General features: G+C 31.0%; 1 protein-coding gene and 1 long non-coding RNA gene across 5 annotated transcripts in view; one reads left to right on the top strand and one right to left on the bottom strand.

Annotated features, from left to right (window-relative positions):
- The window catches only part of LOC126669477 (probable leucine-rich repeat receptor-like serine/threonine-protein kinase At3g14840), a 34,178-nt gene extending 25,712 nt beyond the window's left edge, over window positions 1-8,466 (bottom strand). Inside the window, exons 1-2 of the mRNA XM_050362952.1 lie at window positions 8,353-8,466; window positions 8,106-8,277 (exon numbers count right to left, since the gene is read on the bottom strand). Of these exons, the coding sequence (XP_050218909.1) occupies window positions 8,106-8,277; window positions 8,353-8,437 (257 nt within the window). The 5' untranslated portion in view covers window positions 8,438-8,466. The remainder of the gene's footprint in view (window positions 1-8,105; window positions 8,278-8,352) is intronic.
- A 959-nt stretch (window positions 8,467-9,425) lies between these two features.
- Window positions 9,426-18,747, top strand: LOC126670466 (uncharacterized). Of its 4 annotated transcripts, none has more exons than XR_008790187.1 (7): window positions 9,426-10,321; window positions 10,412-10,493; window positions 11,407-11,492; window positions 12,767-16,084; window positions 16,175-16,251; window positions 17,170-17,255; window positions 18,530-18,747. It is a non-coding gene; the product is annotated as an uncharacterized LOC126670466 (long non-coding RNA). The 4 variants fall into 4 exon arrangements; XR_008790186.1 differs by having other exon boundaries at window positions 10,412-10,488; window positions 16,175-16,256; XR_007638736.2 differs by having other exon boundaries at window positions 9,430-10,321; window positions 10,412-10,488.
- Window positions 18,748-18,955: the final 208 nt, after the last annotated feature.

Below are 18,955 nucleotides of genomic sequence, written 5' to 3' on the forward strand. Positions count from 1 at the left end.
ATTAAAAAAAACAAATTGAATCAAAAATGGATTTCTTTTTAAATATTGATATGTTATGTTAAACCCGATTAAAGTATATAAAATTAAAAAGGGTTTAATATTTGATTATCTAGTTAGTTCAGTTAATTTTAATTTACTCAATTTAAAACCAAAACCAATACGGCCTCCGTTTTAACCATACAAAATCGATCAAAAGTCATTTATTGGACCGAATAAAATTATTGACCCGATATTTTAGATCAACTATTTTTTTAGATAGCGACTGATTTAGTTCAACTGTTTCATACAACATTCAGCAAGCATCTAGTATTTGATAGATAATGTCAATTTAAATGATTTAGATAATATAAAAATAAATACAATGTAATTAGAAAGTCCTTTTAATCTTTAAATTTTACTAAAACTAAAGTGGTAAAATGCTATTTTTATGCTATTTTTATGCTAAATTTATGCTATTTTTTATGCTAAATTTAGCATAAAAAAGTGGTAAAATGCTATAGATAGCACATCATTTTAAATTTTACTTCAATGCACAAAGTTAAAAAGAAATGTTATAATTATTTATTAAGATAATTATCTCTTAATTTATTAATTGCTAATTATTTAATAATTTTTTTAATTAAATATTTTAAACTAAACTTTATGTAATGTTTTTTAATTTAATAATGAGCTTTTCAAAAGATATAATTAAAAGAATTGATGAATTATATAATAGTGAATTGCTATTGGTTGTTGAATTTTAGCATATGTTATAGTCTGTGCTAAATTTAGCATGTGATATAGTTTATGTGTAGTTTTTGAAGTTTTAAAAACTGCGGTTAACAATTGATCTTCAATCTAGTAGTTTAGGTTTAGTTTTTTAATTATAAAAACCGTACTATTATGGATCGGTTTATATATTATTCTCATGGACCGGTTCACCGATCCATACCCACCCCTAATAAAGATATATAGGAAAAAGAGTCATATAATAATTCAGTTTGATTAGTTCATAAAAATTTCTTATCGGTTCAGTTAGATTAAATTCAGTTTGATTAGTTTATATTTAAGTAAAAATTGTAATATAATAATTAAATTAATATATAGAAAAAGGGTCATTTATGCTCTTAATATTTGACTCGAAGATAAATTAAGCCCTCAACATCTGGAACATATGCCTTTAACGTCTCAAAAAAATGAACAACCAGACCCTCCAATTTTAACAACCAGATCCTCCGAGTTAGAATTATTTGGACAAAAATATAAATTTTGAAAAATATAATTTGATGGAGCTGCTGTTTGGAGAAAGCCAAGAGCTGGTTATTTGAAAATAAACGTCGATGGAGCTGTGTTCAAAAGCCAGGAAGTTAGTGGCTAGGGCTGGATAGTAAGGGTAAGTTCTGGTGGTTTTGTTTCTTGAGCCTACCGGAGTTATTCCTAATTTGCAGGAAGCAAGGGTTGCAGAAGCTGCTGGCCTAAAGGCAGCCCTCATATATATGGATTCAGAGTTTGAAGCTTTCCAACGTTGTAATAGAATCTGATGCATAGACGAGGCAATTCACATTTCATTAATATTAAAAAAATAATTATGTTTTATGTTTTATTATTTCTATAGTTACCATTAATTTATCACTAAAATATAAAAAGTGTAGTTTTTTTCTTGAATTCAAATAAGTTGGAGATAAACATTAATTATTAAAAGTAAATGTAAAAGTAAATAGTAATTAAAAATTGACAATGGTAAGAAAAAATGGACATAAGGTTAGAAGAGTAATTGTTTTTTAATTAAATAATTAAATTTTTAAAAAATGGGTTTCTATCCGGATAGATTCTATCCGGATAGCATCACCCTATAGAATAACTAATGTGTATAAGAAAAAAAGTTGTTGTGTAAGAGAGAGAAAATATGTTGTGGATAAGAGAGAGAGAGAAAATATGTTGTGGATAAGAGAGAGAGAAAAAAATATTATGTAAGAGAGAGAAAAAAAAAGTGTTGTGTAAGAGAAAAAAATAAATGTGTTGTGTGGTTAAAGAATAGACATATGTGCAGGGGACCACAAATTAAATGAAAAAGTGACATTTCCACTCATTTTTCAGAAAACCGGGTTCATCCGGTTTTGGTCAGAAACCGAATTTTTCCGGTTCAATCCGGTTTCTGACCGATTTTTCAACTATAGGTTTTTATCCATAACCGGACCAAACAGCCGACCGGTTCCCGGTTAACCCGGTCCGACCGGCCGGTCCGGTTTTAATAACATTGGTTTAGCATGCGTGTCTACTGGTGTTTTATCTTTGTTCTCCCCGTGGCAGCGATTAAGGGTGTTGAAAGTATGTGCAGAAATTTTTTGTGTAAAGGGTCTACTGAGTTGCTGCTGGGACTGAAGTTTGTAAGAGCAGAAGAAAGGAGGGACCTATTGGTGGTTAAAAAGTCTTTATGGGCTACTTGGATTATCAAGAATAAGCTCAAGAAGATGAGCTTTTAGGGAATTACTAAGCCCATTTTAGCAAGTTGGAACTAGCACAGCCTGTTCAAAATTAGAGATAATGTAAGATGTTGTTTTAAATATGAGTTAGGGAGGGTCTATTTGAAATATGATTATTGAGATATTTTCAATTGTGAGCAATGTTGCAGATGACATTAAGTGGAGCTGTGAAAAGTCTGAACACTTCTCTATTAGTTCAGCTTGAGAGTTTTTTAGGGTTAATCATCCTAAAGTAACTTGGTGGAGAATTATTTAGGATTCTGGGCATATTTTTAAGCATAGCTTCATTGCTTGGCTAGCTTTGAAGAAGAGCCTGAGTTGTTTATTTTGTTTTCACAGCTGTATTCTTGTGGTAGCAGCTTTTGAATTCTGAGTTGTAATCAATTTTTGTTCTTAATCTAATCTTTTAGTACATTTAACCAAAAAAAATTAGTCTTCAAAAATTCAATTTTTATATAAAGATTAATCAATATTTTAAAATTCTAGATAATTTTAAGTATTTTTAAAAAATTTATATTATTTTTAATAATTTTAAGTTGAATTTTATGTATTAAATTTGTAATAAAACTAATTAAGAAATATTAATGATTAAATTGAACATTATTTTTAATAAGTTCATATTTTAACCAGACAATTAAAGTTAGAATGAAACAAGTTGGATTCTATTTCACGGTGAGACGGATAGTTAGGTTATAAACATCTTGTAAAAGTGAGTTTGATAAACAAAGGTCAAACCTATTCTCAGGTCCCTCTACTCTTCACTTTTTTTTCAATAAATCCCCTACTTCAATTTGACATTTACGAATCCCTTGAACTTTAATTTCGTTGTTATTATACCCTTTTATGGATGGAATTTGGAGAGTATGTTACACTCCCCATTAGTGAGAGTGTGAAAAAAAATATGTGACATTTTAACTTTTAAATAAAGAAAAAAAATACTTTAAAATACTTGTATTTAGTATATAATACATTAAAATCCTTAAATTTACTCTACAAACCAAAATTGAATCCAATTTTTTTAAATTAATTAATTATATTATTATAAATATATATATTTACAAATAATTAATAGTGTGACGTTAACTAATTATAATTAATTTATTTCGGAATTTGATTTTTATTTTGAAACAAAATTTAGTCTGTAGCTTTAGTCCCGCCATCGTCCTTTTCTTTTCCCACTTCGACCGACACCCATATAAATTTTATTTATTTTAATTAAATTTCAATATACTTCAGAAATTTATTTTAATTTATTAAAATATCATTATTAAATTTTAAATTAATTCAAAAAAAAATTAATTCAAAAAAAAAAGATTTTAGGTCCGACCACCACTGAAAACTTCTTTCCTCCATAATAGAGGGAACCATTTCCTCCATTAATGGAGGAAACAATGAAGGAAACCTGTCCATTTCCTCCATTAATGGAGGAAACGAACATGTTTCGTCCTTAATGGAGGAAACCTACTCGTTTCCTCCAAAACGGAGGAAACGAGTAGATCTCATTTCCTCAATTTGGAGGAAACAGATCTGCTCAAGAGCAGGTTTCCTCCATTATGGAGGAGAGACCTGCTGGTCTCTCCTCCATTAATGGAGGAAAAAGGTCACCACTTTTCAGTGGTGGCCGGAGATGATTTTTATTTTTCAGTTATAATTTTTTTGAAAAAAAATATTATTTGGTCCTTTAATATTAGCAGTGTTATTATTTTAATTTTGACACGTCATTTATTTAACAGAGTTTATAATTTAACGAAAAGTGTAGCACACTCTCCACATTCCATCCGTTTAGGGGTATAATAATAACGAAGTTAAAGTTTAAGGGATCTGTAAATGTTAAATTGAAGTATAGGGACCTGATGAAAAAAAAGTGAAGAGTAGAGAGACCTGAGAATGAGCTTGGCCGTAAACAAATCCTGAAAGACAATAGCAATATATTTTGTGTTTCTGAAAACCACTATTTTTCATGTGTTATCGTTATTGTTATTTTTACTTTATTTATAATTAAAAGAGAATGAGCATTTATGAGAGAAATAGAATCTATTATCTATAAAATTTATTATCTAATGTTTATATCATCTAAATTCTTAAATTATTTTTATTTTTATTCGAAATTCCTAAAAAGAAAAAAAACACACACGAATACTATGGAAAATAAAATATATCATCTGAATTATATTAACCTTTTCGATGTGTCATTTGTCAATGTACCGTCGGGTTGTTGGCAACGATAATTATTACTATAAGTTTTTGTCCTTCTTTTGGAGAAATTCTTAGCTAAACTAGCCTATCACATTATGACACGTCATTAAAATAGTGGCATTATCGTAATTTTGTTTATTATTTTTTACACTTTTGAATAGTAATATTATGATAATGCCATTATTTTAATGACGTGTCATAATGTGATAAGTTTAGTTCATGGATAACGTATTAGACTGAGTCTATCTAATAATTTTTCCTTTTGCAAGATGTTTTAATATGTGTGTCATTTGTACCATATATTTTCTTTTGTCAAACAGGATTATTGTATTAAGGAATTAAGTGAAGTACAGAAGAACCTCATTACAACTTAATCTTATACTAAAGCAGCTGAACCATTGATAAAAATAATACTTTTTATATATTTATTTTTAAATAATACATTGATAAAAGTCGATGAGGATAAAACAAATTTTATTGGATAATAAATATTTGAACAAAGGATCAATTCACCCCCTCAACTTGGCACGGAAAATCAAATAAGTCATTTTCGAAAAAAATGGATTAAACTAATCTGCAATTCGCGTTTTCGTATCAAAAATATTAATAATTAATATAATAAATTTTTTATATTTACTGGTATATATTTTGAAAGAGACACAAAAATAAAAAAGTTTAAGGTTGGAGAAATTCTTAGCTAGCTCGGTCTATCATGTTATCCGTATATCAAATCTATCACATTATGACACATCATTAAAATGATGGCAATCTTGTAACATTACTATTCGAAGGTGTAAATAAATAAAAAACGAATTTATAAGATTGCCATCATTTTAATGACATGTCATAATGTGATAGGTTATTTTACGGATAACGTGTTAGACCGAGTCTACCCAAAAATTTCTCTTAAGGTTGATCTTTCTCCAAAATGTATTTGAAAGAAAATTGGTTATTTAGAAATAAGTAGCATGTTGACATATAAACAAATATATTACAATTGTAAGAATGGCAAGTAGCACGCAGTCAACTAGCCTATATTACTTTTTTTTGCTAAACCTATTTTGGGATGTTTAAACTATATTATTTTGATTTTATCAGATCCCTTAATTTTTATTTGATTTTCTCACATTCGTAACCTTTTGTTTTTGGATCCATTAGATTTTTTATGTACTTAAAGATAGATCCATTTAATGATCAAATAAACTAAAAAAAATAAAAATTTAAACACTCAATGAACAAAAACTGAAAGTTTAGGAACCCAATAAATCAAAAAACAAAAATTTAGAGATTTAAGAAAATTAAATAAAAATTGAGGGATATAATAAATTAAAATTGTATAATTTAAAAATTCGAAGAAGGTTTAGCCTACTTTTTGAGTCATCTACAATCTAATGCATCATCTTTATAATTATGATGTTCCAACTAAAATTTTATGTACTAAATAATATTTTTTATCTTCCAAATTAGCAAATAATTTAAAATAAATATAAATATAAGAAAATAAATTTATTTAAATAAATTAGTTAAGTTATATAAAAATATTAACTTTATCCTTATTTAATATATATATATATTTTTGATTTTTAGTTTATTTTAGCATAATTGATTGGTATATATGTGACAATTAATTATTTAAATATTAATTTTATCCTTATTTAATACTATATTTTGTTTAATACACTAAAATATTAATGTTAATGGTGGGAGACTTTCATGTAAGAACAAAATTAAGTTCCCACAGCTGGCCGTAGCAGGCATACAATATTTTGGACATAAAAATGCACTTACATGCTTACAACTTACACAAGTTGATGTTTTGAACCACTATAATATTATTGAGTAGTTTCCTTTCAAGATTGACTAGCATTTTACAAATACAAGTTGCTCAAACCTATTAATTGCTCAGGTACTGCTGACCGTCGATACCATTGAATTATTGTCTAATATTTAGTTAGGCTGAATAGCGTAAAAAATCACAAAGTTTTAGTGTGTTTTGTAAATTTAACATAAATTTTTAATTTTGGCAAATTAATACACAGACTTTTGATATTTTATAATTTTAGCACCGATCAATTTTTCGTGAAAAGAATGCTGATGTGGACCCAGAACAATGGTTATTTTGATGTACACATAAGCATTTTTCTCTATTTTTTCAAAGGAAAATTGATCGGTGCTAAAATTGCAAAAAAAATCAAAATTTGTGTATTAATTTGCCAAAATTAAAAGTTTATGTTAAATTTGCAAAATATGCTAAAATTTATGATTTTTTACGCAATTAAGCCATTTGTTTACACTAAACATAAGCAAGAAAAATAAAGTACTAATTATTTTCTAACAAATCAAATAAAATTCATGTTTAATTATACATATTAAGGGAATCTTAAATAAAAAAAAAAATAGTCAACCCAGCTTTTAAAATTGTACTTCAGATCAGTTTAGTACATTTTAATTTTTTTGGGTCAATTAGATTCTGAAACTTGTGTTTTAAATCAAATAGATCACTTTAGTCAATTAGGTCTTCAAATTTGTGTTTCACGATCAAATAAATCCGCGATTGATGTATACAATTTTAGGGTTACTTGACTTAAATTAAAAGAGTTTGAAGACCTAATTGACTAATAAAATTAAAAATGATATAAAATAGGCTAAATGACCAAAAAAGACCAAATTTTTTATAAAAATTTCATAAAATTTCAAACCTTCCAATTTTATCCAATATGTCCTAAAACGCATGATTTCGTTTCAATTATGTCCAACTACATAATTTTGCTTATGTGGCGCTGATGTGTGGCATGCCACATCAGCGCCACGTAGATGCCACATGAGCAAAATTATATATTTGGACATTATTGAAATGAAATCATGCGTTTCAGGACAAATTGGATAAAATTGAAAATTTTGTACTTTTATAAAACTTTCATGAAAGGTTTGACCTATTTTTGGTCATTTGGAATTTCAAAAACTTATTTGATCCTGAAAACACATGCTTAGTCCTCTTATTTACTCCAAAAAGTTAAAATGTATTTATTTAATCCCGAAACACAAATATTAGAACCGGATTGACCCTTCGCTCTAAAAGAATATATGATGATGATTTAAGTAATTAGCTAAGCATGGACAAAGGTGTATTTCGAATATTTTTCCTCTATAGTGATCATTCCTATACATTACCGTTGTAAAAAAAAAGTGCTACATGATTACTATAAAGATGTTGATTTTAAGATATATTCATTATACAGGCTCACCCTTGAAATGAGACGATTCATATTAACTAACTAAACACTTGTAGCTTTATTTAATCAAAAGTTCTGACAGATTAAAAAAAAGTAACATAATGAGTAATAAAATAAATATATTTTCTTTAAATGGATCAATTATATGTTTAATTAGTTACCATGCTAATAATTATGGCAATGTAGAGAATGAAGAGAAAAGAAAGAAACGTACATGCTGATGACGTGGCAGATGGTGGCATTTTGGAAAGAACAGTTGCAGGTAACAGCATTTTCGAAACCCTTGACTGGATTTAAAGTTAGCCATCCAGATTGTGTTGAGCATGGATCCACGCTGAAATTCCATGTTTTTCCTATTATCTTCCCTATCTCTCGTAGACCTTCGACTGCAAAAATATATGTATGTTTCTAAATTAAAGAAAAGACTATAAATTTTAATATTAGTGTTCGTCAGTAAATACCTTCATCATTTGGTAGTTTAGCAGCTCCAAAAACTAAAGTTATGAGGCAAAACATACAGACAAAAGGAAGAGTTGGAGAAAACATGGCTTGATATGTTTAAGAAACAAGAATGAGAAAATCCTTACGTTCATAACATAACACACACAAACATATACATAGAGGGAGAGGGTTGCTTTAAGGGGTGATACATTTAAGTTGACTTGGAGCTGCCAGCCCCATAATACGAGGTCAACATTCTATTATTACTTTTTTAAAAGGAAAAAATGTTTTTTTTCCCTAATGAGAATGGATAACACCATATATGAATAGGGGTGAGCAAAAACCGAACCAAACCAAAAAACCGAGTCAAATCGAACCGAAAAATCCGAACCGAGCAAAATAATGGTTAATATGGTTTGATTTGGTTTAAAATTTATATAAATTGCGGTTTTCGGTTTTGGTTTGGTTTTAGGGTTCGGTTACCGAACCGAACCGAAAAAACCGAAATAATAAAAGAGGTTATTTTTGTCATTTTCATAGAATGCTATATATACCATAGTTTAACCTAGAAACCCTAATTTCCCCCTTCTCTTTCTTCCTCACTCATCCGCCTCACACCCTCTCACCCACACAAAGCCCCTTTCTTTCCCTTTTTTCTATTTTCCTTTGCCTTCTTCTCCACTATTTCTTCTCTATCATTCACAAACTCTTAAATTCATATGCTTTCAAAGATAAATATGAATTTATAAGGTAAAGAGTCTCTATTTATTTTATAAAGACTTTTTCATATATCTAACTTTTTTTTTCTTTATTGTGGATCCGAAATTTATAATAACTTCATGGTTAATTTTTTGAATTTTTAAGGAAATTCTTCGAGATCTAATTTTTTAAATAAATTTTACAGTTCATAGGCTTTATTTTTATCAATATTTACTATATTCTGTTTTAGTTAGTAATTTTGAGTATTCTGTTTTTTTGTGTTTCAGGTTTATGAAGTTTATTAAAGAAATCAAGATCTTTTCCTAGAGAGAAATAGGAATCAACATGTAATAACCCAAATTATTAAGGTATTATGTAAAGTGTCATGAGGTCTAATCGTACAGACTAAGAACGAGAATATCATATTAAGACTGGATAATAAGGACTTAGACCGAAGCAGGTCTATTGGAATTATCGTAAAATAAGAATTTACCTGGAAAATTATTATGCGATAAATTGAATTTAATCGGGACAAAAATGGAATAAGATAAAATAAGTTGGAAAGCCAGAGTTAATAATATTCACGTCAAGGTCCGTGAAATATTATTAATAAATGATCGTCAAGTTTCGTAAGTGTACGAAATCGTTTTAGAAGAAAGTTTGATGGTTAGTTAAGAATAAGGGTTAAAGTGCAAATTAGCCACTTAAGGGCTAAAGTGGACTTTTAACCACAAACTTCCGAAGGAAGTTATGTTTTACTCTATTTTCTCAAGATAAGAAAATAATATCGATAAAGTGGTTATCGATAGTTATTAATATGAAAATTGGACGAAAAAGTGAGAAAAAGTGCAAATTAGCTCAAAATGGAAATTTGAGCGTTTTTGGCCAAAATTGCCAAAATAAATTGTTGAAAAGTGATATTATAAGATGTGATACTAATATTATTTATTTGGAAAATAAATAATACAGAATTCATTGAGAATCAAATAATTAAAGGATTAGTGAACTAAATTGGACGAAAGAAAAGTTAGAAAGTGAAGGTTAAGGAGGTGGCAACTTCAAGGACCTAAGTGGACCTTTATCCCACTTATTATCATCAATTATGAATGATTATTTATTCATTCAAAGCAAAATTTACAGCAAAGGAAAGGAAGAACCCGTAACTCCCTTACCCCAAAATCAACAAATCTTCTAAACCCATAACTTTCTCAATTTTGATCCGAATTTAGCGATTCTCGCGGCCACGGAACGAGGAAACGATTATCTACAGATCTATGGCTTCAATTTGAGGTAAGAAAATCAAATTATGGTTAGGGTTTCAGAGTTAAGGTTTCGTTTTTTTGGGGTTAAGTTATGATTATGATTGTTTGTTTGTGTAAGGTGTTATTGAGCTTGATTATGGAATTTTGATGATGAATTGGAGCCTAGAACTATTCGGCATAGAGACTTTATTCAAGGTAAGGTAATTTCTGAAATTATGAGTTATGGTTTATAAATGGTGGATGATGAATATGGATTAGGAGATGATAATTTCATGCTAGTTATAGGATTTGATAGTTGATTTTTAGGTTATGAAAGTGTGTGGCATTGATTGAGGTTTTGAATGAAATTTTTGATGAAATATTGGTAGGGGTTTCGGCCCCCTAATCTGAAATGAAAAGATGAGATTCAAATGATGTTCATAAGTGTTGAGTTTAAGTTGTAGAAATGAGTCAAATTGGATTCATTATGTTGAATGAAAATTGAGTGCAAGAATACATCAATAGTTCGGTTATTTTAATGAATGATTGCCTAAATGAAATTGAATTATGATAAGCTTTAGATAGTGAGGTAAGGGGTTGGATTTTGTTGTTGCTAAACCATGTTAGTCGATAGATTTGTAGTCCCGACGTGTGATAAGTTACGTTTGAGTGTACGTAAACTAGTTGATATTTTGCAGAAACTGTCTTGCAAAATATCGATATTGCAAGGGAAATATCTCGGGCTGTATAGATCCAAATCCAGTTCCGTTTGTTGGTACGGAAACTTTGAGATGTTAACTACAATTGTCTAGTTTTAAGTTTTCCCTAAATTTGCCTCTAAACCGCTCATATAAGGCCGAACATTTTGGTGTGTAATGTGCTCTGTTGTTTTGGACAGCCCAACGTATAAAATTCCAGGCTTGATTCCGACACCTTCGGGTGCGAATTTCATTCCGAGACCTGAACAAAATTTTTAGGCGACATTCCAAAGTTTAAGAATGTTGATTTTGATTAGGAATTGGACTACTTTAAGTGAGCGTTTTTAATAGCCGAAATTGGCTAGAAAACCAACTTTTTAGTTAATTGGATATAGCTTGAATTTTATTAATTCTTGCTATTATTATGTTTGCGTAGACCCGACGAGACGATTATCGACAAGGCACGGAATTTGAAAGATCGTGATATAGCTTAGCCGTTTTAAAGATTATGGATAGCAAGTGGTGAGTACACTTTAAATTACTCGCTAATATTCGTAAAGCTACGTATTTTAATACGAAAGCTATATGAATATTTTTATGTTTAAATGTATGTTCTTAAAATGCATATATATGTATGTTTTGAAAATGATGTTTTATCGTATTGTGCTATTTTGATAATAATACAAGTAAATGAAAAGAGTATATATATTTAAACACCGGGGATGGGTAAAGTAATAAAATGTGAATTGAACCAAATATAAATAAGAAAAGTACAGTACATTCCTATATGTACTAATAAATCGAATATCGAATAATATACAAGTATCATATCAAATATGAATAAGGAAATATAGTACATTCCGATATGTACTATCAAACATAATAAATACCCATACGTGCGTGTGTTATAGATGTATGCTTGTAGATTGTAATGTGCATGCCATGGTCCATAAAGGATCAATACAACAGAACGAAAAATACAAAAACGTAAAATGAGAATTGTACTATGGTGCACAAAATAATAAGAACTGAGATACAAGGTTGAACTCGGTAGAATTATCCCGGGACCTGTATCTCATCCATTCTCGATGATAATCCTCGGAACTCATACGAAATAAAAAGTAAGTGTGATACATCGAGAATCAATACGAAACAAGATCGAGACACAATGTGAACAAATACTCCTATTAAATGTCAATAGGAATCATATGAATCAACAGTTAAGTTCAAAAGACCTGCAGGGTGCAGAGTCCGAATGCAGACACGAAGGTAACTCGGTTGAACTATCTCGGGACCCGTGTCTAAGGAGTAACTCGGTTGAATTATCTCGGGACTCCTGCCGATCGTTTGGGATTGAGAAATGGTACAAGTAACTCGGTTGAATTATCTCGGGACTGTACCATATGGTTATGGGTAACTCGGTTGAACTATCTCGGGACCCAACCATAAGGATCAAGTCACAAGAGACTTGCCAATGATTTAGTTCAACTTAGAATCATGATGATATAAACTAAGAATTAAGATTCGGTCGAAAACTAATGAAACATAACGAGAGAAGAAAAATATCAAAACCATAATAAGAAATCGAAAATGTCAAATACGTATAAACTATAAGTTTATGAATTAAACAAAGAGCTATGAAGGAAAGTAAAGAGGGTATGCAATATGATTTTAAAAGAGTATTTTCTATATATAAAATGGGTTTTCAACAGTTTTAACCCTTTATGTGATATTGCGTGTAATTTGGTGAATTCACTCAGTTTTATACTGACCCCGTTGCTCCTCCCATTTTTCAGGGATAGAATGATATTATTTGGAAAGTCAAGCTTCCGAAGTTTTAATTCTCGGAAGTCATTTGCACAAGAAGTGAAAGAAGGTTTTCATTCTAGCAGTCCGCAGTAGTCTAGATGTTTTTGTCTATGTATTTGACTAGCGCATTTTAACTCTGATATTTTTGTAAAATGGGGTCACATGTATTTTGATATATGAAAAAAATGATTTGATTTGCGAAAAATTTACACAGGTTTTTAGGCTTGCTACGGGTTTCGGAGCTACCACTCCCATTCCCTAGCGCCGGTCGCGGCTCGAGAAATCGGGTCGTGACAAAGGTGGTATCAGAGCAATGGTTTAGATTCATAGGCCATTGCCTGTATACGATTGATGTCTGTAGTTCCTAGGTATGATGTCACTAGGTTAAGCTAAGAACTACTGCGGATTATAGGGATTTCCAGTCATGTCTTTTGAACGTTATCAACGTTTTCATCGATTTTTCAAAAGTTTTACAAAAGCGTCCTCTCCCTTATGTGCTATTAGGAGTCGAGTTAGATGTGTGCGAGCACAAAATATGTGTGTGTTTACTCGAGTAAGCAATATGCTTTCGAGTATCTATAGTCTACGAAGAGTTATATACTCTCGAGACTCATATGATGTATGAATATCGTTATGGACAATGATTGAATTATAAATTGGTTGGATTGGATATTATACGGGTGATGTAATTTAAAAAATAAGATATGTATGTTTGCAGCGCGATCACTCAGGAGAGTGATATGCTCACAGGTATGTAAGCCTGTGATAATTTATACGATACATAAAATTTATATATTGTAATCGATTGTTATGAATAGAAATAGTTTCTTATGATTCAATGATGAAAGTTTGCTAAGCCTATGCTGGGCGAAATGCTCTCAAGACTTAAAAAAGGCGACATAGTCGGATTTATAGGAAAGATAGATAAGGGAAGGCAGCCAAAAGGGCTAGCACTATTAGTTTGTCATCGGAACAAGGAAGTTCAAACTATGCAAGTTTCATACACTCGTTATGCGATAGGAGATGCTCGACTAGCTATAAAGCTAGGACATACATATGTCTTCGATGTGGACAACAAGGTTACCACGTGAAGGAATGCCCACATCCCGAGTAGTTTGATACCACGGGAAACACGAAACAATCTTTTTCCTAAAAGACGGAGTTTGTCGCGACGACTTCTAGTTAGACACAACCATATATCGAGATAAACATCATGAAGTCCAAACACTAGAAGCTCGAAAGTGATCAGACCTTTTGAGCTAGCCTAGTGTAAACACGAACGTTTAGGACGTGTCTTTCGAACGACGTCAGAATCAGGCGAAAAGAGTTACATCTTTACATGTGTAAAGAATGTAAATAGTTGCGAACGATAGAAAGATAATTAATAGATAGTGCAGAGTCTTATGTCGAGAGCAACTTACGTAAACCCCGTTTTATGAAAATAAAAGTATTTGATCAAAATGAAATGTTTTGAAAAGACATAATTGTGCCCGGACACGAATCATAAAAACATCGCATTGACACGAATAGAATTGCATCACTACATCCATATTGCATTCATTAATAGGCCATGCATCATATACATTGTGCTTGTCTGGAAATGAAAAGAGGAGTGTTATTGCAACTCTTGTGATGAGAGAAGTCATCACACCGGCGCATAATTATGACATGATTTGAGAAATGAAAAGTATTGTGATTTTAAACGGATGAGTTTTCCAACGTAAGTAAGCTCAGACAGTGACTCTGTATATAGAGGCATAGAACAAGACTGATCATCTTGTTAGGCCTATATGAAAACATACGGATGTATCACGACAAGTATATAGAACGACGAGTAGTGTAATGCGAATCACAATGTATCGAGATTTGAATTGCAAATCTCTAAGGCTGTCTTGTATATTAAATACAAGAACAACGACGCTACTTTACAAACATGTAAAGTGATAGCGGCCACGTTTAAACTCGAAGCACGTTTACCTCTAGGACGAGGAAATCGAACATAGAAGTTAGTTACGTCAGGGGGATAAGAACCTTGCGAACAAACATATGTTGTTCAAAAAGGTCGAATAAAAAGAATTGATTCATAATAATTATGAATCAAGTAGTAATAAGATGGTTATGATGGTTAGCCTAAGAAGTTACTCGATAAATATATCGAGACACTTTCACCTAAAAAAAAAACAGTATTGGATGAATGACTGTATAAACCTAACTATAAAGTCAACAGTTGGTGAATAATTAATCAGAGTATCGCAGCGGAAGTGTGGAAGGAAGCGAATGATAAGGTTTGATTAAGGATTGGTTAAGTGATATAAGAAGATTATGAAAATTCGAGGAAGAATTTTTATAAGTGGGGAAGATTGTAATAACCCAAATTATTAAGGTATTATGTAAAGTGTCATGAGGTCTAATCGTACAGACTAAGAACGAGAATATCAGATTAAGACTGGATAATAAGGACTTAGACCGAAGCAGGTCTATTGGAATTATCGTAAAATAAGAATTTACCTGGAAAATTATTATGCGATAAATTGAATTTAATCGGGACAAAAATGGAATAAGATAAAATAAGTTGGAAAGCCAGAGTTAATAATATTCACGTCAAGGTCCGTGAAATATTATTAATAAATGATCGTCAAGTTTCGTAAGTGTACGAAATCGTTTTAGAAGAAAGTTTGATGGTTAGTTAAGAATAAGGGTTAAAGTGCAAATTAGCCACTTAAGGGCTAAAGTGGACTTTTAACCACAAACTTCCGAAGGAAGTTATGTTTTACTCTATTTTCTCAAGATAAGAAAATAATATCGATAAAGTGGTTATCGATAGTTATTAATATGAAAATTGGACGAAAAAGTGAGAAAAAGTGCAAATTAGCTCAAAATGGAAATTTGAGCGTTTTTGGCCAAAATTGCCAAAATAAATTGTTGAAAAGTGATATTATAAGATGTGATACTAATATTATTTATTTGGAAAATAAATAATACAGAATTCATTGAGAATCAAATAATTAAAGGATTAGTGGACTAAATTGGACGAAAGAAAAGTTAGAAAGTGAAGGTTAAGGAGGTGGCAACTTCAAGGACCTAAGTGGACCTTTATCCCACTTATTATCATCAATTATGAATGATTATTTATTCATTCAAAGCAAAATTTACAGCAAAGGAAAGGAAGAACCCGTAACTCCCTTACCCCAAAATCAACAAATCTTCTAAACCCATAACTTTCTCAATTTTGATCCGAATTTAGCGATTCTCGCGGCCACGGAACGAGGAAACGATTATCTACAGATCTATGGCTTCAATTTGAGGTAAGAAAATCAAATTATGGTTAGGGTTTCAGAGTTAAGGTTTCGTTTTTTTGGGGTTAAGTTATGATTATGATTGTTTGTTTGTGTAAGGTGTTATTGAGCTTGATTATGGAATTTTGATGATGAATTGGAGCCTAGAACTATTCGGCATAGAGACTTTATTCAAGGTAAGGTAATTTCTGAAATTATGAGTTATGGTTTATAAATGGTGGATGATGAATATGGATTAGGAGATGATAATTTCATGCTAGTTATAGGATTTGATAGTTGATTTTTAGGTTATGAAAGTGTGTGGCATTGATTGAGGTTTTGAATGAAATTTTTGATGAAATATTGGTAGGGGTTTCGGCCCCCTAATCTGAAATGAAAAGATGAGATTCAAATGATGTTCATAAGTGTTGAGTTTAAGTTGTAGAAATGAGTCAAATTGGATTCATTATGTTGAATGAAAATTGAGTGCAAGAATACATCAATAGTTCGGTTATTTTAATGAATAATTGCCTAAATGAAATTGAATTATGATAAGCTTTAGATAGTGAGGTAAGGGGTTGGATTTTGTTGTTGCTAAACCATGTTAGTCGATAGATTTGTAGTCCCGACGTGTGATAAGTTACGTTTGAGTGTACGTAAACTAGTTGATATTTTGCAGAAACTGTCTTGCAAAATATCGATATTGCAAGGGCAATATCTCGGGCTGTATAGATCCAAATCCAGTTCCGTTTGTTGGTACGGAAACTTTGAGATGTTAACTACAATTGTCTAGTTTTAAGTTTTCCCTAAATTTGCCTCTAAACCGCTCATATAAGGCCGAACATTTTGGTGTGTAATGTGCTCTGTTGTTTTGGACAGCCCAACGTATAAAATTCCAGGCTTGATTCCGACACCTTCGGGTGCGAATTTCATTCCGAGACCTGAACAAAATTTTTAGGCGACATTCCAAACTTTAAGAATGTTGATTTTGATTAGGAATTGGACTACTTTAAGTGAGCGTTTCTAATAGCCGAAATTGGCTAGAAAACCAACTTTTTAGTTAATTGGATATAGCTTGAATTTTATTAATTCTTGCTATTATTATGTTTGCGTAGACCCGACGAGACGATTATCGACAAGGCACGGAATTTGAAAGATCGTGATATAGCTTAGCCGTTTTAAAGATTATGGATAGCAAGTGGTGAGTACACTTTAAATTACTCGCTAATATTCGTAAAGCTACGTATTTTAATACGAAAGCTATATGAATATTTTTATGTTTAAATGTATGTTCTTAAAATGCATATATATGTATGTTTTGAAAATGATGTTTTATCGTATTGTGCTATTTTGATAATAATACAAGTAAATGAAAAGAGTATATATATTTAAACACCGGGGATGGGTAAAGTAATAAAATGTGAATTGAACCAAATATAAATAAGAAAAGTACAGTACATTCCTATATGTACTAATAAATCGAATATCGAATAATATACAAGTATCATATCAAATATGAATAAGGAAATATAGTACATTCCGATATGTACTATCAAACATAATAAATACCCATACGTGCGTGTGTTATAGATGTATGCTTGTAGATTGTAATGTGCATGCCATGGTCCATAAAGGATCAATACAACAGAACGAAAAATACAAAAACGTAAAATGAGAATTGTACTATGGTGCACAAAATAATAAGAACTGAGATACAAGGTTGAACTCGGTAGAATTATCCCGGGACCTGTATCTCATCCATTCTCGATGATAATCCTCGGAACTCATACGAAATAAAAAGTAAGTGTGATACATCGAGAATCAATACGAAACAAGATCGAGACACAATGTGAACAAATACTCCTATTAAATGTCAATAGGAATCATATGAATCAACAGTTAAGTTCAAAAGACCTGCAGGGTGCAGAGTCCGAATGCAGACACGAAGGTAACTCGGTTGAACTATCTCGGGACCCGTGTCTAAGGAGTAACTCGGTTGAATTATCTCGGGACTCCTGCCGATCGTTTGGGATTGAGAAATGGTACAAGTAACTCGGTTGAATTATCTCGGGACTGTACCATATGGTTATGGGTAACTCGGTTGAACTATCTCGGGACCCAACCATAAGGATCAAGTCACAAGAGACTTGCCAATGATTTAGTTCAACTTAGAATCATGATGATATAAACTAAGAATTAAGATTCGGTCGAAAACTAATGAAACATAACGAGAGAAGAAAAATATCAAAACCATAATAAGAAATCGAAAATGTCAAATACGTATAAACTATAAGTTTATGAATTAAACAAAGAGCTATGAAGGAAAGTAAAGAGGGTATGCAATATGATTTTAAAAGAGTATTTTCTATATATAAAATGGGTTTTCAACAGTTTTAACCCTTTATGTGATATTGCGTGTAATTTGGTGAATTCACTCAGTTTTATACTGAACCCGTTGCTCCTCCCATTTTTCAGGGATAGAATGATATTATTTGGAAAGTCAAGCTTCCGAAGTTTTAATTCTCGGAAGTCATTTGCACAAGAAGTGAAAGAAGGTTTTCATTCTAGCAGTCCGCAGTAGTCTAGATGTTTTTGTCTATGTATTTGACTAGCGCATTTTAACTCTGATATTTTTGTAAAATGGGGTCACATGTATTTTGATATATGAAAAAAATGATTTGATTTGCGAAAAATTTACACAGGTTGTTAGGCTTGCTACGGGTTTCGGAGCTACCACTCCCATTCCCTAGCGCCGGTCGCGGCTCGAGAAATCGGGTCGTGACACAACAAAGTCCATTTATTTTGTTATTGATGTATTGAAGAAATAAAATATGCAAAAATCAAATTATGTAATGTAAATAGACTATTTTTATGTATATATATCTGTATGTTGATATTACT

Source organism: Mercurialis annua, linkage group LG2, assembly GCF_937616625.2.
Source record: "Mercurialis annua linkage group LG2, ddMerAnnu1.2, whole genome shotgun sequence".
Taxonomy (NCBI): Eukaryota; Viridiplantae; Streptophyta; class Magnoliopsida; order Malpighiales; family Euphorbiaceae; genus Mercurialis; species Mercurialis annua.